General features: G+C 43.7%; 2 protein-coding genes across 4 annotated transcripts in view; one reads left to right on the top strand and one right to left on the bottom strand.

Moving 5' to 3' along the window:
• LOC139573562 (nectin-2-like) overlaps positions 1-10,008 on the bottom strand; it is a 73,015-nt gene extending 63,007 nt beyond the window's left edge. Inside the window, exon 1 of one of the 2 annotated variants that reach the window (XM_071397166.1) lies at positions 9,580-10,008. In XM_071397166.1, coding sequence (XP_071253267.1) covers positions 9,580-9,664 — 85 coding nt within the window. In that variant the 5' untranslated portion in view covers positions 9,665-10,008. The remainder of the gene's footprint in view (positions 1-9,579) is intronic. The other variant, XM_071397165.1, reaches the window with a different exon arrangement.
• Positions 10,009-13,700: 3,692 nt separating this feature from the next.
• Positions 13,701-26,120, top strand: LOC139573561 (uncharacterized). Of its 2 annotated transcripts, XM_071397163.1 has the most exons (14): positions 13,701-13,863; positions 14,859-15,191; positions 15,410-15,673; positions 15,920-15,955; positions 16,369-16,541; positions 16,783-16,945; positions 17,717-17,778; positions 18,078-18,270; positions 20,000-20,044; positions 24,083-24,241; positions 24,509-24,582; positions 25,012-25,038; positions 25,531-25,577; positions 25,867-26,116. In XM_071397163.1, the coding sequence occupies exons 1-14, from the start codon at positions 13,785-13,787 to the stop codon at positions 25,925-25,927; spliced, it is 1,716 nt and encodes a 571-aa protein (XP_071253264.1). In that variant the 5' UTR covers positions 13,701-13,784; the 3' UTR covers positions 25,928-26,116. The 2 variants fall into 2 exon arrangements, with proteins under 2 accessions (XP_071253264.1, XP_071253265.1); XM_071397164.1 differs by lacking the exon at positions 20,000-20,044 and having other exon boundaries at positions 25,867-26,120.
• Positions 26,121-26,996: the final 876 nt, after the last annotated feature.

Here is a 26,996-nt window from a genome sequence, read left to right as displayed (position 1 = left end):
ATAGCTGTGGGCATCAGTGTGTTGTGACTAATCAGAAATGCAGTCTGCCAACCGCCATCTTCACTTTAATGTTTCTGAGATTCAAAAGAACATCAGGAAATAGAAGACTGAGCACACTAATATCTGTTTTATCTTGAACAATTTAAACATAACTGAATGTTCTGTTCCAGCTCCACTCTTATCTCTGATAAAATGTCCCACACTAAATAAACTCCCACTTCACTTCCTAAATGTCTTCCCTGGCTGTAGCCCAGTAATACGGTACGTCCTCTCTCCTGCTCTAAATAACTACTTCCCACAAATCTAAAAGCGTTGGATTGGTGGAGGCATGGACTAATGGGAGTTTACACCATATTTGTAATACCAGTCATTTCCAATCAGGGAAGGGAACAAGTGCACACTTTGGGAAGAAGGAGCGATAACAGGGACATTAAATTCTTCACCATCAACAGCCCAGAGTAGAATGTGGTAATGTGGTTGGGTCTTGGGAGTGTCACTGTAAACAAGGTCCTGTCACAACTAAGTAAATATCCTCCCTCAGCCCTGTCTCTGTCTGTCCAGACAGGCTGGTAAGTGTGAGTTTGACATGACCTTCAAAGTGAGCTAAACTGAGATGCAGAGAATAAGGCAACTGGGGGTGTAGAAGTGGAAGAGACAGGTTGTGACATCACGGATAACATACAACACACTATGAAAAAACAAAGATGTGAAGAAAAGTGAGAGAGAATGGGAGAGCAAAAGTGGTGGTAACTGTCAAACTGACTTGGACACACATACACAGACCGAGAGAGAGAGAGAAAGCGAGAGAGGGGTTTGACGGAGCCGTCAGCGCGAGACCTAAATGTTTTCAATAAAACATATGGATACTGCATCATTCCCTGATCGATACAGGATCAATAACACAAACCACACTCTCCATCTGGACACATTAAGGTTGCTAATGACAACGGAAATGCGTGTCCGTAAAAGTGTGTAGCTAGGACAATGTCAAGAACTCTGTGTTCAGTGCCATACAGATCTGCTGAGTGCACCACAAGAGGATTTTACAAATCGTGACGGAGGAAGGTGAGAGAGGGAAAGACGAGAAAAGTGTGAGGAGATATTTGTTAAAAAGAGAGAAAGGTTAGAGATAATTGGCCCAACTCCATCAGTGATAGCTGGATGTCACTGTTAAATTGTCAGAGAGGATGATGCTAAATTACAAATGAGCAGATCCTGCCTCCCTATCCCTCTCCTCCAAATCCCCTTATATCCCTGTGCCAAGTTGCCACTGTGAGGAATTTAAAAGTATGATGTCATCCCCCACTAACGCTGCCCCCTTCATTCCAACTGTACCCACCCCTCTAGGCCCTACTATCCCCCCACCCCCTCTCAGACCCCTTAACCAGCAGCATAGTCCTAGTGCTTTGGTTGGTGGATGGGGTCCAGTGGTGTAAAGTACTTAAGTAGTACTTTAAAGTAGTTTTTCTTAAGTAGTTTTTGGGATATCTGTACTTTATATTTTTGACTACTTTTACTTCCCTACATTCCTTATGAAAATATTGTGCTTTTTACTCCATACTTTTGGGTGTCAGGGAAAATGTATGTTACATTTTGAATGCTTAGCAGAACAGGAAAATGGTCTAATTCACACACTTATCAAGACAACATCCCTGGTGATCCCTACTGTCTCTGATCTGGCATAAATAAGGAATTAGAAATTATTTTTTACTTTAGATAATTAAAACCTAATACTTTTAGACTTACTCAAGTAGGATTTTACTGGGTGACTTTCACTTTTGTCATTTTCTATTAAGGTATCTTATATATGACAGTTGGGTACTCAAATATGACAGTTGGGTACTTTTCCACCACTGTTTGGGTCACAGTTTCATTGGGCACAGCAGGAGTCTTGGTAACTAGTACTGTGAAACCGTTGCTGCAGTGTCATGCCATGTCTTATTCAAGGGGCTGTTACCAGACTCAGTCTCTCTCGATGGGGGTTTGACCAGTGTAGCTGGGTAATCATCTGGGACTGTGTCAAAGAGAATCTCCTACACCAAACATGGACAGCTAAACACTGCTTCTCTAAGATACTGTGTTGAGTGTACAGAGGCAGGCAGGGCGACAGAAACTGGTGTGTGTGCAAATGTGTTGCTGTGACTAAGACATTTTTGATAGAGGGATGGATGATAAGGAGCACTATCAGCATTTCAGCTGATTGATACCACATCCAGCCTTGATAACATCTACAGACGGGTGTGTGTGTGTGTTGCTCTAGTTGCAATCCAACCTGATCCCCAATGACCTCAGCAGAGCTATGTTTTTGTAAACCCTTCCACTCCCATTCATCGTAACGGCATTTGGCATTCCTTAAAAAGGGTGGGATTTCTAATTCTTCTCCCTTTGATTGGATGGGATGGCCTCCAATCTGGCAACCCTGCCAGGCAAACACAAACACTCCCAGTGGGGATCTCTGTAAGACCTCATCGTGGGCCACCATGTTTGCTCCCAGCATGCATTGGGAGCAGAGCAAAGGGGGGGGACTGTGGATCCCACAGCACTTAAGTGTGTAGTTTTTTGGGGGGCCGAGACATTCCAGGAAAGACACCCATGATCCATACATCGTTAGTTATTTAACAACCTCTGAAACATGATGCTTTGAAAGGACGTGTCAGTTTAATGAATATGTAGAGATAAAGGAGGAACACCACCCCATCTTGAAGAAACCCAGCAAACCATCCCAACAGTGAAGCATGGTGGTGGCAGCATCATGCTGTGGGGATGTTTTTCAGTGGCAGGGACTGGGAGACTAGTCAGGATCGAGGGAAAGATGCAAAGTAAAGTACAGAGAAACCCTTGATGAAAACCTGCTCCAGAGCGCTCATGACTTCAGACTGGGGCAAAGGTATACCTTCCAACAGGACAACAAGCCTAAGCACACAGCCAAGACAACGCAGGTGTGGCTTCGGGACAAGTCTCTGAATGTCCTTGAATGGCCCAGCCAGAGCCCGGACTTGATCCTGATCTAACATCTCTGGAGAGACCTGAAAATAGCTATGCAGCTACTCTCCCCATCCAACCTGATAGAGCTTGAGAGGATCTGCAGAGAATAATGGGGAAAACTCCCCAAATATAGGTGTGCCAAGCTTGTAGTGTCATACCCAAGAAGACTCAAGGCTGTAATCACTGCCAAAGGTGCTTCAACAAAGTACTGAGTAAAGAGTCTGAATAATTATGTAAATGTGATATTTGTTTATTTTTTATACATTTGCAAAAATTTATAAAACCTGCTTTTGCTTTGTCATTATTGGGTATTGTGTGTAAACGATTTAATACATTTTAGAATAAGGCTATAACGTAACAAAATGTGGAAAAAGTCAATGGGTCTGAATACTTTCTGAATGCACTGTATATGTAGGCTACTGAGCTGATGCTTTAAGCACTACAATTAAAAATGAAGACACATTTCTGCCTACTGTTCTTCGCAGAGTCTACCATTAGGCTCCTAAAGTTTCCGGTAATAGGCGACACCAGTGGTCGGCATCCTTTTCCATTTGTAGTGCCAAGTTATCGTACCATTTCTACTGATCTGCGTGCCAGTTATGAATTCCATATAAACATTTTCATGGAACAGTTTCATGTCATTTATAATAAAGTCTACATATCTCAAAATCAATGTCAGGTAGAAAATATCCAGAAAAACTAATACCTTAAAAATTACTTTGAGAAGCTACACAGTGATGGTGAGTTAAGACAAACAGAAATAGTAGCCTATCAGATCCCCAAATGGTGACCTTTATAAGCCTATATTTGCATGCAGGCCAGGTAGCCTAGGCCTACTTCTATGCACAATCAGGTGGGTGTCCTTACTCAAGATTGACAGGGAAACTCCAAACAAAAGACACTGAATAAATTGATAACTCGTAACTGGAATTAAATAAACCAAAACTCTCAAGTGTAGCCTAGGTTGTACACTCTATAAACAATGTGTCCACTCCTCCAATGACAAGACTGTAGTAGTAATAATAATAATACATTAACAGTAATTACCATAACCAAACAAACATTGTAGATTAGAAATGATGTGAATTAACAGTAAATTAACAGTAAATGTACTACTGGATGGCACACCAGTGTCACCCCGCAGCCTCCGCAATGGATTAGTCCACAGAGACAGCCGTGAATCAGACAGGTGTCTCGTGTGCCATACATTCTTTAACATATTTGCCACTGCTTGTCTGAAAAACCAAACCATCGTCCAGTCGACTAAATGGGGTCAGCCCTACACAGCATAGCCTCAGGTTACACGCCCTCATTTATCACTAGCTAGCGGTGTGTCGACTATTATCGCTCCTGCATCCCAATCCAATAGAAAAATGTACAATTCAGTGACAAGAACTGTTGCTGATCTCTCTCTCTCACACACTCGCAATCGCAAATTCGCAATCGCACACTTGCAATCGCACTCACTGACACATTTGCACTCACTCGCACATTTGCACTCACTCGCACATTTGCACTCACTCGCACATTTGCACTCACTCGCACATTTGCACTCACTCGCACATTTGCACTCACTCGCACATTTGCACTCACTCGCACATTTGCACTCACTCGCACATTAGCACTCACTCGCACATTAGCACTCACTCGCACATTTGCACTCACTCGCACATTAGCACTCACTCGCACATTAGCACTCACTCGCACTCTGGAACTATCCATCTTGTCTAATGATGTTTGTTAAATCAACAACAACCTAGACTGGTCTTTGATTTAAAGAAAATATGTTCACAGAGAAAATAACTTTGTCTCTCCACATGCATTGATTATAGACACACACACAATCAATAAGCTCTATGGCTTGACTTACTGTAGTAGGTCTTTTCATTCTATGTGGAATGTAGTTCATTGACGGACTGTTATAGACTGCCATAAAATGAGGATTGAATTAGAATTCCATGGAGGCAGCAGAGTCAGGGCCACAGGTGTTGGGCATCATCCACGCACACACACTTACATGCTGACCAGACCGGACCCGTCGCGTGTGCGAGCGGCGCAAAAATAAATTTAGAAACCCATGTTATTCAATTATTGCACCCACACTGCCTGCGCGCGCCAACGAGCGTCTGCGACACCAAGGGCTAAAATAGATGTCGTTCCTATTTCTGACGCAGATCGCGCTGCAAGTCCTGCCTCTCCCATCTCCTCATTGGTTTATAGAAGCAGGTACCCACGTGCCATCTCCTCATTGGTTTATAGAAGCAGGTACCCACGTGCCATCTCCTCATTGGTTATACCCACGTGGGTGATAGAAAGACGAAAACTGCTTTGCCGGTAGTCGTGGTAATACAATGAAAGTTTAGATGCGATCACCATATAATTTAAACGATGAAAAAGCCTGGAAGGAGGAGAGATGACTAGAAACGATTCGGTTGGCCGTTTTATATGTGGATTAATTGTCGGAGTAGAGATCCTTGTCCATTTCAGGTAAAATAACAATTCAAGGTTTATATCCCAGGACAAATTAGCTAGCAACAGCAAGCTAGCTAAACAGGACAAATTAACGTTAGCTAGCAAGTGCAAGCTAACTAGCTAAAATACCATACATGTTTAATGCTTTTCGACCTGTCCCCAGATTAATGTCATTGGTTCAGAGTTTGTTTTGATATTTTAACCTGCGTGTCGTGATCGCGTTTGGTGGGGGGGGCAAAATACATTTATGCACGATAGCGCACGATAGCAGCCGGTTTGGGCAAGGTGTTAGTATTACTTTCACGACTCCATTTGGCTGTAAATTAAAAACACACATTTATGTCTGAATCAACTGAGGTTTACTGGTGATGAGGGCAACTATTAATCTACGCTAAACAGGCCCTGCAGTGAGTGAGAGAGAGACAGGGCCAGTGATGAATCCATACTAAAAGCAGACAAAGCAAGGCTAACAAACACACACCTGACCTTTTCCCAATCCCCATGGCATTTGCAGCTCTATAGCGGAGGGGCAAGGACACCTCATTAACATAACACCTGGAGCATACAGACATTCATTGACAAGTTCACACATTCAAAAAAAGGTTGCTTTTCCAATTTGAAATAAGACTAGTCTATTTCTGCAGCGTTGTTTTGCTGTGTTTGTCTGGGAAGAAACATTGATTTAGATAGGAATGTTTCAATTATATTCTCCCATCTCTCTAAAAAAACATTCCACATTATTTTATCCGTGGAATATCACATCTTTCTCTCTTCCTCCCCCTCTGACACCCATAAACAGCGTGGCCTTGAGGACAGAGCGAGGGGGAGAGGACAGAGCGAGGGGGAGAGGAGGGAGTGTGTTTGAATAAACCAATAACTAACGTCGCTCAAACAAAAACGCTGGACAGGAACATGAACGACAAGAGAACAAGGCCCCCTGTATGTACTGGGTCTGGCAGGCGGGGGAGGGAGCTCAAGTGATGGTGGGGACGGGGGGACAATCAGTTGTTCATTCAGTCCTATAAACCAACTGACCTACCAACCAATGGACTGACTCCGAAACACAATCCTCAGCCTGCACTGTCTCTGCATCATTCTAAAGAAGCCACCTGTTCCCAAATGGCTGAAGAGACCCATCAGGAGGATCTCAAGTGTCTTCACTGCTGGTCACTGCACAAAGTCAATTTGGCCTAATGTCACATTTCTCTCTTCTTCCAACAGCGTGTGACTGTAGGCTGCTCTCTCCCCTGACCCTGCCAGCCCACCAGTCGCTCTCACACGCACACCAACGCGGTTTACTCAGCCGCAAAGACGACGTAACCACTCACAGCTGACCCCATAGCCCTATTTCAATATAAAACATCACCATGGCAATGGGGTTCAAGCCCTCCTGACCCACATAGGACCTGCACCTCGTTAGGGGGTATTACAGTGTCGTTTTTGGGCTCAAAGTGGAATCCCATTCATTCTCTCTTCATTTTCTACTACATGTCTTTTATTGATTGTTTTCATACTATAGAAGCCTACCTTAATTAAAAACAAATTTAACTCACTGTTATTACACTGTAAGCTGGGTTATGAGACTATATTAAATTGAAATTGATGAGAACTGAACTAAGCCTACCTTCCTCTACTAAGCTACTGGAACTCTGTATGGTCATATCCTTAAAAACAAGATTTTCTTGGCTTAGCAGAGAACAGAAAACATTTTCCAACAACCATTCTCCCGCAAAAAAAACACACAAACAAGGCCTGAACATTGTCGTGTAAGAGGCTCTTTCAGTAAAATCAGTAAAGTGAAGAGGGAGCTGTTTACACTTGAACTGGTTAAACAAGCATTTTCCCTGATAAATATGCAGAAACCTTTTGTTTTGTTTGTCACTATTTTCCTTCCCCTTAATTGCACTAGATCTTCTGTAAAATGGATTTGGGCTGATAAAGGTCCACACCATAAATAAATCAGAAAATAACATTTCTGGGCCGGATGATATTATTATTATTATTGTGTTATGAACAACAATGCTCCCGAGTGACGCAGCGGTCTAAGGCACCGCATCACTACAGACCCTGGGTTGATCCCGGGCTGTATCACAACCAGCCGTGATTGGGAGTCCCATAGTGCGGCGCACAAATGGACCAGCGTCGTACGGGTTAGGGTTTGGCCAGGGTAGGCCGCCATTGTAAAATAAGAATTTGTTCTTAACTGACTTGCATAGTTATATAAAGGTTATATAAAAAACATAAAAATGAAACCAACTACAGCAGGCAGTAGGCCTCGGCTAGGTCACTACCCTCTCTTTCTGTGGCACTAAAGTTTGCATAGACAGTGTTGACTTTTTTGTCCATGGGAAAGGAAAAAATAGAGGTCTGGGTTAAATTGCCACTACAAATAAATGAATATAGAGATTTACATTTGTTTGGGCTAACTTGCCTGATCACTCTGCAAGTATAGGGAGAGAATCTACACACCTGAGCTCGAACCCTACCACACCTGAATAAATTAACCTTCTGAATACAGCAAATACATTACCAACATCTTTTGATCTTCATATGCAAGTGTGACGCCAAAAGATGGCACAGTTGAAAAGTTAAATATAGCCTAATATAGCCTATTTTTTATCACCTGGGAACATGAACAACAGTGTGCGGTGTCTTCCTTCTTATTAGCCATGTTAGCTCCCCACTGACATTACATGGGGCATATTTTTTTTAAAGACTATTAAACTGAATGTCTAGAATGAGTATTATGATGCATTTACATGACACTACAACATTCTATGGCAGCCATGTTAGCTCAAAATCCCCTCAAACTCTAATTTAGCTTTTTTTTCTTCCATTAGTCCACTGCTGATGCAGTACCAAAATGTTTTGCAAGTCAGAGGTAAAGTAGTCAAAATATTGGACTTTCAAGAAGCCACATCATCATGCAGATGTAAAATACATCATATGATGCAAAACGCATCATCATGGTTTTGTGGCTGGTGGCTATGTCCAATATCTTAAACTTGACTGCTGAAATGAAAAACACTTTGGAAAAAAATACCAAAAGATAGTTTGAGTGGATTTTCCCTTTAACATTATTTGGTGAATATTTAAACAATACTATGCAACTGAATGTCTAGAATTAGAACAATATTCTCAGTTGGTCCAACTAATTATAAACTGGGTGGTTCGAGCCCTGAATGCCGTGGTATATCATGCTGTATACCAAGGGTATGATAAACATGTATTTTTACTGCTCTAATTATGTTGGTAACCAGTATATAATAGCAATAAACCACCTTAGGGGTTTGTGATGTATGGCCAATATACCACGGCTGCGTGCGATTGCGGTCTAGTTAGCTTATAAGGGCTGTATCCAGGCACTCCGCGTTGCGTCGTGTTAATAACAGCCCTTAGCCGTGGTATATTGGCCATATACCACATCCCTCGGGTCTTATATGGATCTGGGCACAGGTGTTTATTTAAAATACACAGGCCACAAGGACGCTATCAAGTGCGATTCTGCTGCCTCAATCACTTTATGGCGTTGGTGGCAACTAGGCTACACCCTGTTGCTGCACTGTTTACATTAAAAGCTATTTCTAACCCAATGTATGTGTTGTGAACTGGAACTAATCGAGGATGATGTGTCGGACAGAGGAAAGAAAAGGCGCAGGGGGACGTAAGGAATTGAAGGAGAAGCGTGGTCCTGGGGAAAGAGGATCAAGGACACGCAACAGCGCTAGGGTTGTATTTGGAAAAGAACAAGTGCACCTGCTGGCACCAGGAAGAAAAATATACTTCGATTGCCAACTGATCCACACCTTAGCAAAAACAACGCGTCGTCTACTTTACGCCGAAACTCATGTTACCGAGTGAGAGTGTCACTGTCTAGTCAAATTAGTTTAGGGACAAGTAGACTTTGTTTATTAATAATTTATTTCACAACCGTAAGAAGGAAAATGTTATTGTGAAAAAACATTTGAAGACCTAGTGTACACCTGAACGTTGATTGGATCGTAACTGAAACCTCTCCGGCAGGTAACGCAACCAAACGAACCGTGGTAAAAGTAGAAGATAACAATTAGCTTAGGCTGCTGGTGAATTTCCATGGTGGTTTTTGAAATATGTCCTTCTTACCTTGAAAAGTCAGCAACGTGACCACGCTGAACAGTCCGATCATTTTTGTGAAGTCATGCCTATTCCGAGCGTCCTCTCTCGACATGCTGTCTGTGCTGATTAAAATTAACCTTATGTCGTTGGTAAAACAAAATCTCTATCCGTGTCTTTTCCCGGTTTGAATTTAATCCTGAACTAATCAGAAGTCAATCATTCAAACCGTCAGTTTTCAAACGTCCTTCACTGACTGCGCTTCTGTCGGAGCCTGTTAAAATGAATAAAAATCCTATCCAATTGGTCCAAGCGATGCGGACAAGAAACTCACAAATGTATATTGCTCTGGTAACTAAAAAGGTGGATTGGACTGCGTGCGCTCTACCAACTATTTCCACACTGCGGAGAGATCGCTATTGTGTGACTGATTGTGATGTCATAGACTATCCCTAGGCAACGTCACAGTTCCTTGAAATCAAACGATATGTGACGAAGTTTGGAAACTCCCCAAAGTATGACAATCTTTAGGAATTATACTTTTTAAAAGATTGTGTTATCCAAAACGGAAACCTTGTTGATTTCCAGCACTGACTGGACAACACAGGTAATAGGGCGCACACCTACATTTGTTGAGCCTCAAGGCGAGCACATTACTCGAGCTGTCTTGCCTGTATTTTACAAAAAAATTAACTAGGCAAATTCGTCAATGTACCCTCTTCAGTTTTCTACTGTCTTTTTATTGGAAATGAAAAAAATTAGATGGAGGATGCTACAAACTTCAAGTTTTGATTTAGAACAAAAATAATCTACCCGTAATGTGTTGGATAATTTATGGGAAAGTACACCCTCTCCAATATTTTACATTGATTAGGTCAATTGTAATACATGTACCATTCAATTACCTAATTCTAGGCACATTAGCCCAGCAGTGGTGGATATGAGGCAAAGGGATGATTATTGCGCCCTCTGCTGTTTGGCTCTAACGTCCTACAATCATGACACAGCCTACTAAAGTGTCACAATAAAATAAACATTGGAACAAACGTTACAATCCAATAACCACTAACATTGGTGTCACAATCAACATATTTGACGCAGATGTCACAGTCAAATAACCACTAACGAAGACCAGAAATCACAATCAAATGACCACCCTCAGGTGTGATTCTAAAGACCTTGATTAGCTCAATCAGGTGTGTTAAAACAGGGCTGGAACTAAAGCTTGCAGACCCAGATCAGATCTCGGGGTTATTCACCCCTGCACCCACTAATCAAAAAACAAAATGTTCTTATTGTCCACCAAAGCAACATAGGAAAGCCATATTATCCTGCAGCTTTAAGGCTAATCTGTACGTCCATGTGTTTTGCAGAGGACATTGATTCATTGTTATTACCTCCTTCTCATCCCATATTTCACTCTTTGCCCCTAACCTCTCATTTCTAATTTCCTCTCCTCTCCTCTGTCAGTCCACAATTGTCACCTCTAAATTCTCCCAACCTCTTTTCATGTTCAATACTCTGAGCCCTTCTCCTAGCCATGTAGGGAACTAATTTTTCCCCTCCCCTCATCCCTCACTCCTCTGGCCAATGTTACATCTGGATTTGGTCACTCTTCCCTCTCCTCGTATTGTCCCTCACTTTCTTTGTCCCGGCCTTGTCTTTCACTCCTCTCTCTTCTTTTCCTCTCCACTCCCGTCACCCTGTCCTGGGGTTGCCTGTGGGTCTGTGACTAGGATAGTGGAGTTCATAGTTGTCTGGTATTAGCTCATTGGCAGCACTCATTAAACTGAGCCAGAGCTTAGAGTGATTATTTATCCATGAGGGAGGAGATCAGTACTACCATGCTCTCTCTCTCTCGTCTCTCTCTCAATTCAATTCAAGGGCTTTATTGGCATGGGAAACATATGTTAACATTGCCAAAGCAAGTGAAGTAGATAATAAAAAATAAAAATGAACAGTAACATTACACTCACAGAAGTTCCAAAATAATAAAGACATTTCAAATGTCTGTCTCTCTCTCTCTCAGTTACTCTCTCTCCCCATCTATCTATCTATCTATCTATCTATCTATCTATCTATCTATCTATCTATCTATCTATCTATCTATCTATCTATCTATCTATCTATCTATTCAATTCAAGGGGCTTTATTGGCATGGGAAACATGTTAACATTGCCAAAGCAAGTGAGGTAGATAATATACAAAAGTGAAATAAACAATAAAAATTAACAGTAAACATTACACATACAGAAGTTTCAAAACAATAAAGACATTACAAATGTCATATTATATATATACAGTGTTGTAACAATGTACAAATGGTTAAAGTACACAAGTTAAAATAAATAAGCATAAATATGGGTTGTATTTACAGTGGTGTTTGTTCTTCACTGGTTGCCCTTTTCTTGTGGCAACAGGTCACAAATCTTGCTGCTGTGATGGCACACTGTGGAATTTCACCCAGTAAATATGGGAGTTTGTCAAAATTGGGTTTGTTTTTTAATTCTTTGTGGATCTGTGTGATCTGAGGGAAATATGTCTCTCTAATATGGTCATACATTGGGCAGGAGGTTAGGAAGTGCAGCTCAGTTTCCACCTCATTTTGTGGGCAGTGAGCACATAGCCTGTCTTCTCTTGAGAGCCATGTCTGCCTATGGCGGCCTTTCTCAATAGCAAGGCTATGCTCGCTGAGTCTGTACATAGTCAAAGCTTTCCTTAAGTTTGGGTCAGTCACAGTGGTCAGGTATTCTGCCACTGTGTACTCTCTGTTTAGGGCCAAATAGCATTCTAGTTTGCTCTGTTTTTTTGTTAATTCTTTCCAATGTGTCAAGTAATTATCTTTTTGTTTTCTCATGATTTGCTTGGGTCTAATTGTGCTGCTGTCCTGGGGCTCTGTGGGTTGTGTTTGTGTTTGTGAACAGATCTATCTATCTATCTATCTATCTATCTATCTATCTATCTATCTATCTATCTGTATCTCTGGTTTCTCTCACTCACCCAGTCACTACTTCCCTTTTCTTTTTTCCTGTATTTTCCAATTTCTCACACTGCCATACATCTCTCTCTTTTCCTCATTTATCTCCCCCGTCTTTCTCTCCATTGTCCCGTCTTTCTCTTTCTCCCACACCCTTCCCCTCTTCCCTCTCTCCCATGTCTCTCTCTTTCTCTCTCTCTCTCTCTCCCCTCTCTCTCTCCTTCTCTCCCCTCTCTCCCCGTCAGCTCAGTGGTAATTAAGAGTGTATCTGGTAATGGAGTAATGGAGCTCAGAGGAGCTGATAGCACCGTTAGTTTAATTCAACACATTTATGGGATGTAAAGACATTTAGCCCAGGGGTTCCACTGCTCCCACTATAACCCAAACTCTTTATCTCTCTAACTTCCTCGTTACCTCTCTCTGTCTTTCTCACTCACTTTCATTCTGTTCATCTCTTCCTCTCGGTCTCTCCCCCTTTATTGGTATTTTTCCCTTTCTCACTGTGATATACTGTACGTGTTTGTTCCTTTTGTCATTCGCCAACCCCAGGTTTGAGGTCATCGTATGGATTTTATCCCAAGTGAAGTTCTTCCCTCTCTGTTCAAGAACATACACAGTACAGTGACTGAGCTGCAGCATGAGTTTACATCATCATGTAGCCTGGTGTGTTATACTGTGTGTGTGTGTGTGTGTGTGTGTGTGTGTGTGTGTGTGTGTGTGTGTGTGTGTGTGTGTGTGTGTGTGTGTGTGTGTGTGTGTGTGTGTGTGTGTGTGTGTGTGTGTGTGTGTGTGTGTGTGTGTGTGTGTGTGTGTGTGAGCGTGTTGCCTGTTTGTGTTTGTGTTTCTGTGCTCGCCTTTTTCCCCTGTGCCAGTCCTATGTGTTTATCAGTCACCAACAGACTACCAGTCAGTGGACACAGTGACACTCTCTTCCTGAACACTATCAAGGTTTTGGACGGGTCGTATCCTGTTCAAACCAAAGGCACAAGTTTGGCCCCAAATTGCACCATATCCCCTATATAGTGCACTACTTTTGACCAGTCCTATTGGCCCTGGTCAAAAGTAGTGCATTAAATAGGGTATAGGATGCCATTTGGAACGCAACCACATTCCCTTTTAATGAATACAGAAATGTTGCTAGTAAACTGGAGTAGAGAAGGGTGTTGTTGTTTGTAGTGGTGGTGGGTGCTAGTGGAGAGTGTGTGTGGGTCTGTGTGTGAGTTGACTTTACACCTGCTCGGCTGCCTCCGCTTGGACCATGGAGTTTAGATGTCTCCTCTTTGTTCTTATTTCTTCTTCGGTGGTGCTCATCACTCAATCTGACACGACCACTAAAGGTATGGTGAAATTTGAACCATTGATAGATGACATCGCACAAATTGCCTTCACTTGCAAGTATTCTCCCATACAACTGTTGTGACTGGGTTACTCACTCGTTTTGAAGCTGAAAACGAATGTGAGATTCTTCTGTCGGTGTTCAGTGGATCTTTTATAAGAAAGTATATGGAAAACATAACATTCAAAATAATCAAGGTAGTATTTTATAGCCTTTTTTTATAGCCTCATAGCCTGGTTCCTCTCTAGGTTTCTTCCTAAGTTCTGGCCTTTCTAGTGAGTTTTTCCTAGCCACCATGCTTCTACACCTGCATTGCTTGCTGTTTGGGCTTTTAGGCTGGGTTTCTGTACAGCACTTTGAGATATCAGCTGATGTAAGAAGGGCTCTATAAATAAATTTGATATTTTATGAATAAGGTAGTATTTCAGTAGAGGTTTACAAATATTCCTGTCGTTTGAAGGTCAAACCAGGGATACACATCTCTAATCTGTCCAGTCTGGCTGGCTCTCATCTCTCCTTGGCGTTTAATTGGTCCATTAATGCCATTGATTGAGCTTAAAGAGTCCACAACACACTGGCTCTTCCTGATCTAAATCAGTTACTGATTAAAAAGGAAGGATAAAAACCTGGGTTGCGTTCCAACTGGCTCTCTATTACCTATATAGTGCACTACTTTGGACCAGGGCTCTAAGAAATAGGGTGCCATTTGAGAGTCCTCTAGAAGCAGAGCTGAGCGTCTCTGGGTTAAGTCTGAGTGTTGATTGTGGCTCCAGCACTAGTCACCTCTTATCTCCTCAGGTCGATTCTATCAGTTGTGAGGCCAGAGCCTGATCCAACTGCAACCCCTTCTACTAGCACCTTTTAGTTTTTACAGAGCACATAGAGCTGGATAGGTGTGAGCAGCCATGGCAGAAGTTCCACTGTAAGCCCATTGGAAGGTTAGACCTATCACTATTTCACTCACTTGTTTTTTTGTGTGTTTTTTGTCATCATCAGACCCTGACTGGAGTGATGTCGTTGTGACAATGGTTGGCAGGGAAGTTACCTTACCCTGTGTTGATTGGCCTCTCACGGGTTCTGTGAGCATTAATTGGAAGATGAAGTCTGAAAACCACTGGAAACTGGTCCTCTCGGCCAATGAGAGGCAGCAGTTCTCGGGCGCAGCCTCAAAGGCTTCCATGCGATTGGTTGACTCAAACTTTCAGGAAACTGGGGACTTTTCTCTGCTGTTCGTCCCCAAAATGGAGGACAAGGGTCGCTACTCCTGTCTGATTATACAGCAACAGAAGAAACTGAGAGAGAAGATCATACTATTAGCCGTCCTCACAGGTATAGAACTGTGGTCCTACACACAAAACGACCGTTACCGTATGTCCATATACATGTAATATACAGTTGTGATGGTATTGATACAAATATTATGTATAAATAATTCCCCATGCCCACTTTATTTGACACAATCAGGTCAGACTGTAGTAGCAATATCCCACATGTTTTTTATCTCTTCTATCGTTTCTCCTATTTCCTACCTCCTACATCGGTCCCAGTCTCTATCTTTCCTTCAGCCACTCTCCCTCAGTACAGCACACTGCGTCTGATGGCAGAAGTGTCCCCCGCCTCCGCCGTTTCTGAGGTGACCTGGCTGTCCCCTGGCGGGACGCCCCTACGATTGGCAAGGAGGTCATGGGGGGGGGTTGCCAAGCTGCCCCAGATACGCCCCACTGACCGGGGGGTATACATCTGCCAGGTGTACCCAAGGGGTAACAGCAGCAACCCTATGTTCCCCTTCACTGTGGACCTCCGCGTGGATGGTGAGATATGACGGGGGGGGTGGAGAGAGGGAGGAAAGGGTGTAGTGCCATAATTGGATCGGCATTGTATTGGCATTGTTATATAATTGACTAGTGTTTATATGTGCTCCCACTATATCCACTGCTCCCACACTAACCCAAATGTTTTATTTCTGTCCCTTCATCTCTCTCACTCCCTTGTTCCCTCTCTGTCGTTCTTCCTCTCTCTCCCTCTCCCTCTCACCCTCTCTCTCTCTCTCTTTCTAGGTATGAATGTGGCCTCGTTCACCAATATAAGCCATAGTGAGTGACGTCACCGTGTACAGTAGACTCTAGTCTAGCTAAAACACAGAGTCAGCAACCTTTGGATCAAGCAGCACAATACAAACTGACCTTACTGAGGGACCAGCTATCTCTCAGAAACATAACGACATAATCCCTGTTGCTGCTGTGCACCTCTCTCTATCTCTCTTTCTTTTCCTCTGTCTGTTCTGTTCCTCTCTCCACTGCCACTTCTGTCACTCATCCTCCTCTCTATATCTCTCAACCCCACCATCTTCCCTACATATTTCTCTCACTGTTCCCCCACCACTCTCTCGCTCTCTTCTTATCTCTCACGTTCTCTCTCTCACTTACATACCTCTCATTCTCTTCCTCTCCCCCATTCCCCCCGTTCTCTCTCTCCCTCCCCCTCCCTCTCCTCTCCCCCTCCCTAGGTACTCAGATCTTTATGGCCAGTCTCACCCAGACCCCTCTCTCCCTCGCCTGCCCTCCGATGCGGGGTGACTATGTCCTGCTCTATTGGAAGCCACCAGACAGCAGAAACATCAACACTACAACCCTGGTCTATGGGTACGACCGCTGGAGGGACCGCACAGAGCAAAGCAAGGTACACCCAGAAGAGGATGTGTGTGTATGTGTTCATGCTTGCGTGCGTATGAACTGAGTTCCTCTACAGGTTTCTTCCTTCAAGGGGGTTTTCCTAGCTACCGTGCTTCTGTTTCTGCCTGCTCCACAGGGTCCAGGCCGGGTTACTGTAAAAGCACTTTATGACAACTGCTGATGTAAAAAGAGCCTTTATAAATGAATGTGATTGATTGAATGTGATTGAATGAATTTGATTGATCTAGACTCATGCCCAGCTGAGCCTGGATGGGCCATTGTCTACCCCAAAAGAGGGTTTCTTCTCCTTCCTGCTGAGCCCGGGGCTGAATGACGGAGGCCTCTACATGTGTGAGGTCTTCCTCAATGACAACGTGTTCAGCCAGAGGACCCTGCTTAGCATCCTCCAAGGTACAGAGGGGAAGAGGGAGGAGAGAGGGAGGAGTGAAGAGAGAAGAGTTATGTATTTATGTCTGATATAGAGATATCGGTATGAATAAAAACAAAGACTAAAAATACTGTCCAACTCCCACACACGCAGAAACACACACACATACTCACACACCCGTCTGTCCATTTTTGCGGTCTTGGAAGGCTTTAATAATCACTGTCCCTCTGGCAGCCATTACAGCTGCTCAGACATGACCAAGCGATCTGTCACTATCACCCTGCTCCACACATCTGTCACACACAATTACACACACACACATACAGCCCCACGGACCCATATATTTTTAACCTGCCTCATTATGGGTGTAATTGTGTATGATTATACCAGCCGCTCTCCCACCAGGGCTGTGGGAGGCACACATTAAACATTGTAATCACGGACAGAGACGCGTGTGTGTCTGTAGGGCTTGATTAAACCCAGATTGATCCTCATTGGGGTTCGATGAGACATGGGGCATCAGTCACCGTCAGGCGACACATTAGAAGCAATTCTGTGTAATGAATATATATTATTTTGGCCCATCTCTGATTCGCATTCGCTCATTCCCCCCCCCCCCCAACACCTTCTATCTCTCCTTGCCCCCCTTCTCTTTTTGTCCCCTGACTACCCCTTATTGGTACTTCCTTCACTCTCTCCTTATCCCTACCTCACATTGTCTTTCTCTTTCTTACTCCCTTGCCTTCCACTCTCTCCCCTCTCCTTCCCCCTTTCTCACTATCCCTCCATCCCAGTGAAAGCCAGACATTCTCCATCAGCCCTGGTCCTGACATGTCAGTATACAGAGCGCTCCCAGGTAGGTAACCATCCCCTGACTGGCAACATTCATCTCTCATCTCTTCACTGTCATAGTTAGCTGATGTGTGGTGAGCTTTCAGGCACAAAATGGCTCCTTGAGCACCTGGGCTGAGTTCATTAGGCACAAAACGGAAAACTGACTGAAACAGGGAAGGACAACCTGGACTTTTCCAATTAGAAACACACATTTAATTTTTTCTGTTGTAAGTTTTCTATTGCGTAGTCCCCTAATGAACACGGCCCTGGTGGATAAAGAACACGCTGTATAAACCCAATCCATCATCCTCCATCCACCAGGTGAAGCGGGTGGTGTGGAGCCACCAGAACCAGAGTCGCACGCTGAAGTGGAGCTCCTCTGGCCCGGGTCACCTCAGCACCGAGGTCCCCCTGTCCCCCACCCAGGACACGGCTGGGAACTACACCTGCACCATGCTACTGCGGAACGGACAGGCGGTCAAGGCTGTTTACACCGTCAAACTGCCCCCGAAAGGTGGAGAGAACCAAACGGTCCAACTTGGGTCTTTAGATATAGATCTAAGATCAGCTTACCCTCTCCTAATGCTAACCATAATCAGTAATGCTAAAAATGCTCAACTTTTCTCAGGTCAGTGTCAACTAACTGTACCTAGCGGGACCAACAGTAGATATATAGGCCTACATGTCTGTCCAAATAGGTCCCTTTACAATGCTTCCTTTCCTTCTTGCTATCATCTTATCCTTTCTTCCTCGCACCTACCCAGTCAGTTCCAGGGGCGGTCCGGGCCGATGTGTTAGAAATGTCAGGACCGATTTCTGGTCCCAGTCCGCCCCTGGTCAGTTCAGTTTGTGTGTTGCCATTTGAGAGCTTTAAATATACTCTGCTCTTTAACACCATTATAGCCAACACCACTGTAATCATTATGACCAAATAGGCACTCATCCAAGTTCATGTTTACTGAACATGAACCTCCTCTATAAGTGGCCCCCAACACACGGACAAACATACCTGATTCAACTCTTTGAGGGCCTTATGATTAGTTGCCAGGTTGAATCAGGTGTGCTTGTCTGGGGCTACAAATAAAAATGTGTACTGTTGGGGGTACTAGAGGACCGGAGTTGGGAAACACTGCTCTAGATCAGTGGTTCCCAACCTTTTTGGGTTACTGTACCACCAACTGAATTCTGCTCTGCCCGGAGTACCCCTGAAGTACCCCCTCATGTGCATTTTACCAGTAAGCCTATGGTCTTAAAAGTCTTCTCAAGTACCCCCTGTTGATAGACCAAGTACCCCCAGGGGTCCTAGTACCCCTGGTTGGGAACCACTGCTCTAAATCCTAAACACACAAGACATCCCTTCCCAATAGAGAGAAGTGAACAGCAGGCTAGCTCAGCTGCTAATCCGTTAGCTATGTAAACACACCTGCCTGTGTTTATCCCTCTCTCCCTTCGCTCAAGTCCTTCAGTGCTGGATATGTGCCCACTCCATCCTCATCTCGTTATCTCCAGAGCCCTGTTGTGAGCTAACCAATCAGCCCAGAAATTGAATAGGCAGGATGAATTCTAAACTCCAATTCTAAATTCCACATAAACTTTAAATGTTCCACGATATGGTAGTGAGAATATCAAGAATTGTACACATATAGAAGACAAAGAAAGACACTGAATTCTGCGTGAGGATGTGCCAAGTATTGACTGAAGAAAACATCCACATGACACCCAATATGGTCCCATGTCTGATCCAGCCACACACCACAGAGCATTGCTTTGAATGGGAGTCTAATTGTCTGCTTCACCTATTCTATTCTACTCCATTCTATCCTTATTCTACATCCTTAACCCATTGTTCTGTTGCTTATCACAGCCACACAGGTTGACCTGAAGTTGCTCTACAACCACTATAAAATGCTTCACAGAGCACTGACCTTGTAGCCCCGCCTGCCTGCCTGCCTGCCTGCCTGCCTGCCTGCCTGCCTGCCTGCCTGCCTGCCTGCCTGCCTGCCTGCCTGGCTGAGTGACAGACTGTTTCTGCATTCAGCAGTGCTACACTGTTGCCTTGGCAAGATGAGGAGAAGTTAGCTAGAGCAGAAATAGACTAGAACCATGGCCACTAACCATGTATTTCTGTCTGCTACACTATACGCCTGTGTCCTAAATGGCACACTACTGTTCCTAGTCTAAATTAGTGCACTATATAGGGAATAAGGCCTCTGTCTGACTTAGAGTGTTTTGGTTTACAACAGATCTCAAAGGGAAAAGAGAGAATACAACCCCCAACACACTGATCGGTATTTTTCAAACCATTTCTCTCTCTGTCTGTCCGTCCGTCCGTCCGTCCGTCCGTCCGTCCGTCCGTCCGTCCGTCCGTCCCTCTCTCTCTCTCTCTCTCTCTCTCTCTCTCTCTCTCTCTCTCTCTCTCTCTCTCTCTCTCTCTCTCTCTCTCTCTCTCTCTCTCTCTCTCTCTCTCTCTCTCTCTCTCTCTCTCTCTCTCTCTCTCTCTCTCTCTCTCTCTCTCTCTCTCTCTCTCTCTTCTCTCTCTTCTCTCTCTCTCGTGCTCCACCACATACAACTTTGACAAGGATAAGAAATATGGCTTCTGTCCCAACGGAGGTAATGGGTCACTGTCATCACCACCAGACCCGCCTGGGTTCAAATAGTATTTGTCTCTCTGTGTCGCTCTCTCTATTTCTCTCTCTACCTCTCTTCACACCCCCACACTTCTTCAGATGATAAGGTAAATGGTGAGGGAGGACACCAGGACAGCTCTCTGGAATGTATTCACATTCATTGTATCTGAGGAAGCACACACAGCCACAGAATGATCTGATAGTTGAATGAATCTCCTTATGGAGATGAGCTCACAATCAATACCCCCATACATCACTGATACAGAGGAGCCATGATGATGACACACAACAAAGCAATGCTTTAACAAGAGTAATGGATATGCAAAGGGAACTGTTGCATATCCATACAGAATGAGCTCTTGTTTGTGAGGGCTGATTGAACGTTGTATTGTGGTTTGTTGTCCCATTTACTCTCTTATTGGGATGTGGGAGAGAAGAGAGGAGTAGGGAGGTAGGGAAGGGAGAGAGCGAGATGGGAGGAAAGAATAGAGGAACAGAGGGGAGCAAATAGGGAAAGATGGATGATAGACCCACATTAAAAAATTATATAGTATACTATGGTATAAATACTGTTGTATTACTATATTTATATACTGTAGTATTCACTGTAGTGTTTTTGCAGCCTTTATTGTAGTATTCACTGTAGGGTTTTTTAAGACATGACTGTAGTATTTACAGTTTACTATCGTGTAAATACTGTAGTATTACTATATTTCAAAAACTATAGTATATACTAAAGTAATTACTGTAGTGTTTTTGCAGACATTACTGTAGTATTTACGAAGTGTTTTTGTTTATTATCTTTGATTGTAATATGAATGGATAATTCAACGCTTCTGCTCTTTTCTATAACCTTTAGGGAACACAATATATAGCCTATACTTGGCATGTAGGTTTCTCACTCATGGGTGGCACAAATTGGGACATGGGGGATGGGAATGGGTGGGGTATATGCAAATTGAATACTGTAGTATTACCATAGTAAAAAAAACGGTAGTGTTTTTGTGGATAAAATTGTAGGATTCTACACGGTATTATATAGTAAGTACTACACATGATCGAGTGATACTACAGTGTGTAGTATATTATTTGACAGTATACTACAGTTTACTTCAGAATGTTATACTAAGCACTACATGATTGAGTGGATACTACAGTGTGTCGTATAATATTCTATAGTATACCACAAAATTCTATAGTAAGCACTACAGCATGTAGTATAGTATTCTACAGTATTATAATGTAAGAAATACACGATCGAGGGATACTACAGTGTGTAGTATAGTATTCTATAGTATACTACACATTTCTATAGTACATTTACGTCATTTAGCAGACGCTCTTATCCAGAGCGACTTACAAATTGGAAAGTTCATACATATTCAACCTGCTCCCCCCGTGGGGAATGAACCCACAACCCTGGCGTTGCAAGCGCCATGCTCTACCAACTGAGCCACACGGGACCGTAGGTACTAGAGAGAGAGAGAGAGAGTAGGTACTACACATGGTCAAAAGATACTACAGTGTGGAGTACAGTATACTACAATATTCTATAGTAAGAAGACACGGTCGAGGGATACTACAGTGTGTAGCATAGTATTCTACAGTATACTACAAAATTCTATAGAAAGCACTACAGCGTGTAGTATAGTATTCTACAGTATACTACAATATTATAATGTAAGAAATACACACTCAAGGGATACAACAGTGTGTAGTATAGTATTATATAGTATACTGTACATTTCTATTGTAAGTACTACACATGATCAATGGATACTACAGTGTGGAGTATAGTATTCTACAGTATACTACAAAATTCTATAGTAAGAAGTACACGATCGAGGGATACTACAGTGTGGAGTATAGTATTCTTCAGTGTATATTACAGTTTACTACAGCATTCTATAGTAAGGACAATAGTATTTTATAGTAAACTGTAGTAGTCTGTCATGTGGGGAAGTGTGTAGGGAAAGGAAATTAGAGGAGAGCAGAGAGGAAGGAAGGGAGGCAAGGTGCACCCAGGCCATTGAGGAGTGATGGAATTTACGCCTCACCTCGCTGCACCCAATTACCATCATTCATGCAGTGTTAAAGAAGCTGGCATTGAGAACAGAGCAGGTCAACCTGGCCTGGGGGTCAACTCCCTGCCACCACACTATTCCATTAGGGACCCCAACACACACACACACACAAACAAACCCCCACCAATCAATTACACCTCACACAGCAATTCATGATTGATTCATTTGGAGCACCATGTATAAGTGATGACAGCAGGACAAGGTGAAGGCCTGTAGAGGAAACTTCTACGAAACAAACTTCTGGACGTTTTTTGGAATTTGTAACTTGATGATGTAGTACAAATGAAACATGCATGCTATCGAATGTATTTATTTTTATCCAGAAAGACTTGCAACCTCACAATAGAATCATCATAAATTAGCAATATATAAGTAACAGTAACATGTTAGTAATGGTCACATCGCTGGTATACAAATTAAGAGATATATATATAAATGAAGATATACACTGGTGACATCAAAGTCTCTCTTATATTCTGGATGCTTGTGAGCAGGTAGTTGTCACTGTGGTAACTGACACCTCCCAAACAGCTCCCATGTCTCCCTGTGGCTGTTTGCATGAATGATGTCACCTCACCTCACCATGCAAATGTAACGGATGTGAAATGGCTAGCTAGTTAGCGGGTACGCGCTAGTAGCGTTTCAATCAGTTACGTCACTTGCTCTGAGACTTAAGTAGGGTTTCCCCTTGCTCTGCAAGGGCCGCGGCTTTTGTGGAGCGATAGGTAACGACGCTTCGTGGGTGTCAGTTGTTGATGTGTGCAGAGGGTCCCTGGTTTGCGCCCGTGTCGGGGCGAGGGGACGGTCTAAAGTTATACTGTTACATTGATGCTGTTGACCCGGATCACTGGTTGCTGCGGAAAAGGATGAGGTTGAAAGGGGGGTGAGTGTAACGGATGTGAAATGGCTAGCTAGTTAGCGGGTACGCGCTAGTAGCGTTTCAATCAGTTACGTCACTTGCTCTGAGACTTAAGTAGGGTTTCCCCTTGCTCTGCAAGGGCCGCGGCTTTTGTGGAGCGATGGGTAACGACGCTTCGTGGGTGTCAGCCGCGGCCCTCGTTACCCATCGCTCCACAAAAGCCGCGGCCCTCTGTGTGCAGAGGGTCCCTGGTTCGCGCCCGTGTCGGGGCGAGGGGACGGTCTAAAGTTATACTGTTACACAAACACACCAGACTACTGTAATCATGTCGCGTGTGGCGCTTTGTTAGTCTACAAATGGCTAATTTGAATACCATGAGCTAATCACATGGTTATGTCATGTAATAATTCCGTGTCTCCCCTCCCAACCTTCTCTGTCATCGTTCTGTTTCATCCAGAGTACTGTATGGAGTGTGACACAGGATTTAAACTGAGTGTCTTGCCATGATAAGGAGTTAGACATATAGCAATTAGCTTCAGTGATCTTGGAGGAATTTTAACATACTCACATTGACTCACCCTCCCATCTTGTCTCTCGCTATTTCGATAGGACCTCTCTGGAGCTAAACCAGGGATCAGGCCTGCCCCCTGCTGGGAATGAGACCATACTGTTCACTAATCATTAATGTACAAGTGTTCAATTCATACAACACTCATTAACTTATTCTCTTTTTCTCTTTCTCTCCTCTTCTCTCAGACAACACAGAGAGCACTACTTCGATCTCTCCTCCTCACCCAGAGAGCAACAGTGCCTCGATCCTTCCCTCCCTCCTCTCTGCTTTATTACTCCTGGTGCCCCTGGTTGCCGCGGTTGCTGGTGTGTTGCTATGGAGACAGAAAGACATTTCTCGCCGCGGTGAGTCTTCCGGCGTTTTCTTTTCGACATCCCTACCTTCTTGTGTTCTCTCCATCTCTGGACTTGTCAACTCCAGTGAGTGATCTGGGGCATGACATATTATGAGGTCGATGCAATGAATCTGGAAGTCTGCCTCTCACTGTGTGTGTGTGTGTGTGTGTGTGTGTGTGTGTGTGTGTGTGTGTGTGTGTGTGTGTGTGTGTGTGTGTGTGTGTGTGTGTGTGTGTGTGTGTGTGTGTGTGTGTGTGTGTGTCTGTTTCTCCACAGGTATTGAACAGTCTCTCTCCCACTACTCCGGGGAAGTGGAAAATATCTATGAGAATCCTGAGGATGTCAGACAGGTGATGGATTCATGCCTTCTCTGTATCTCAATACTCTGATGAATCTCTGTTCTCTTCTCCCTCTCTCTCTCTCCTCCTTCTGTCTCCCCACCATTTAATTTCCTGTCTCTGGCCCTCTGTTTCTGTCTCTCTTCTTCTATCTTCGTTTTCCTTTGTTTTCACGCTTCTTCTTCTCTACCCCTCATCTAACTCCCTGCCTCTGCCTTTCTATATGTTTCTCTACCCCTCTCTCTCTCTCTCTCTCTCTCTCTCTCTCTCTCTCTCTCTCTCTCTCTCTCTCTCTCTCTCTCTCTCTCTCTCTCTCTCTCTCTCTCTCTCTCTCTCTCTCTCTCTCTCTCTCTCTCTCTCTCTCTCTCTCTCTCTCTCTCTCTCTCTCTCTGTCTGTCTGTGCGGTTATTGAACACTGTTTTCTCTCCTCTCTCCCTATAGACTTCTCCCCAGGGTTCAGTATACATGGTGAGTTATTGTGTTCTGTTCTCAGCATCACAGACACAGAAGCGTTCCCCTGAGTCTGTGTGTGTGTGGGGAGGTTAGCTTGTAGTGGCCTCCCTTGCTAGTCTGTCCTCAGTGTGTGTGTGTGTGTTTTTCTCCCTCTTCTGTCAGCAGATATGACCCCCCCCCCCTCCCCATCAGTCCTGTGGTTTATAAAAACCTGTCAGTTCTTAACTGTCAACCTTACATAAGTGATATTAAGAAATCAATCGCATCACACCCAGGAGGATGCCTTTAAATGTGCTCTCCTCTCCCTCCCTCTTGTCTCTCTCTACCTTCCAACCCTTCACCCCCTTCTCCCCCTCTCTCTCCTCTCTCATTCTACAATGCCTATATGTCTTTCTCTTCTTCTCCTCCCCTCCTATCTCTTGCTGTACTATGCCCGCCCTCCCTCCCTCCCTCCCTCCCTCCCTCCACTTCTCTCTCTCTCTCCTCTTCTTCTCCTCTTCTTCTCAGGACCTGAAGCCCAGAGTGGAGGATGATGTCTATGAGGAATTGGATCGGTAAGAATTAAATAGCCCTGGGTCATGCGTGGTGTGTGTGTGTGCGTTTCTGTCACAATTTCCCATCTGCCCTTCACAGGTCCTTTCACCCCCATCAACTCTGAACATCACTATGACACTGTCAAACTGGCGCTGCACGTCGGTAACATAATGTCACATAATGCACTGACAGTGAAGTGTGTGTGTGTGGTTTTGGGTGCGACATGCAGCACGTCATGCATGGGTGTATACGTTTGTGTGTGTGTACCTGTATGTGTCTGTGTGGTTTAAGAGTGTGTTCTCCTTTCAGATACAAATCATGCAGCCTTCTGGAGACCTCCACATCTCAGGAGTTATCAGCAAAAGCTTGAAGCAATATTATCTCACCTCTGTTCAGTATATGGACATTTACAGTGCCTTGACTTTTTTCACATTTTGTTGTTTTACAGCCTAAATGGATTATGTTGAGATTTTATGTCACTAGCCAACACACAATACCCGATAATGTCAAAGTGGAATTATGTTTTTTGACATTTTTACAAATTAATAAAAAATGTAAAGCTGAAATGTCTTAAGTCAATAATTATTCAACCTCTTTCTTATGGCAAGCCTAAATAAGTTCAGGAGTAAAAATTTGCTTAACAAGTCACATCATAAATTGCATGGAGTCACTCTGTGTGCAATAATCGTGTTTAACATGATTTTTGAATTACTAACTCATCTCTGTACCCCACACATACAACTACTATATCTGTAAGGTCCCTCAGTCGAGCAATGAATTTCAAACACAGATTCAACCACAAAGACCAGGGATGTTTTCCTATGCCTCGCAAAGAAGAGCGCCTTTGCCTCGCAAAGAAGAGCAGGCATTGAATATCCATTTGAGGATGGTGAAGTTATTAATTACACTTTGGATGGTGTATCAATACACCCAGTCAGCTCAAAGATACAGGCGTCCTTCCTAACTCAGTTGCCGGAGAGGAAGGAAACCGCTCAGGGATTTCACTATGAGTCTAATGGTGACTTCAAAACAGTTAAAGAGTTCAATGGCCGTGATAGGAGAAAACTGAGGACGGATCAACACCATTGAAGTTACTCCATAATACTAACCTAAATGACAGAGTGAAAAGAAGGAAGCCTGTACAGAATAAAAATATTCCAAAACATGCATCCTGTTTGCAATAAGGCACTAAAATAAAACTGAAAAAAATGTGGCAATAGAAATTAGCTTTAAGTCCTGAATACAAAGCGCTATGTTTGGCGGAAACACAACACATCACTCTGTACCACTCTTCATTGTGAGTATGCTTGTCATCGGCAAGGACTAGGGAGTTAAAAAAAATAAAAATAGATCTAATAGCCTCCCGAGTGGCGCAGCGGTCTAAGGCACTACATCGCAGTGCTAGAGGTGTCACTACAGATCCGGGTTGGGTCCCAGGC

The sequence above is a fragment of the Salvelinus alpinus genome, chromosome 4 (assembly GCF_045679555.1).
Source record: "Salvelinus alpinus chromosome 4, SLU_Salpinus.1, whole genome shotgun sequence".
NCBI lineage: Eukaryota > Metazoa > Chordata > Actinopteri > Salmoniformes > Salmonidae > Salvelinus > Salvelinus alpinus.
Note: the sequence above shows the minus strand (reverse complement) of the source record. Positions and strands in the feature narration are given on the sequence as shown.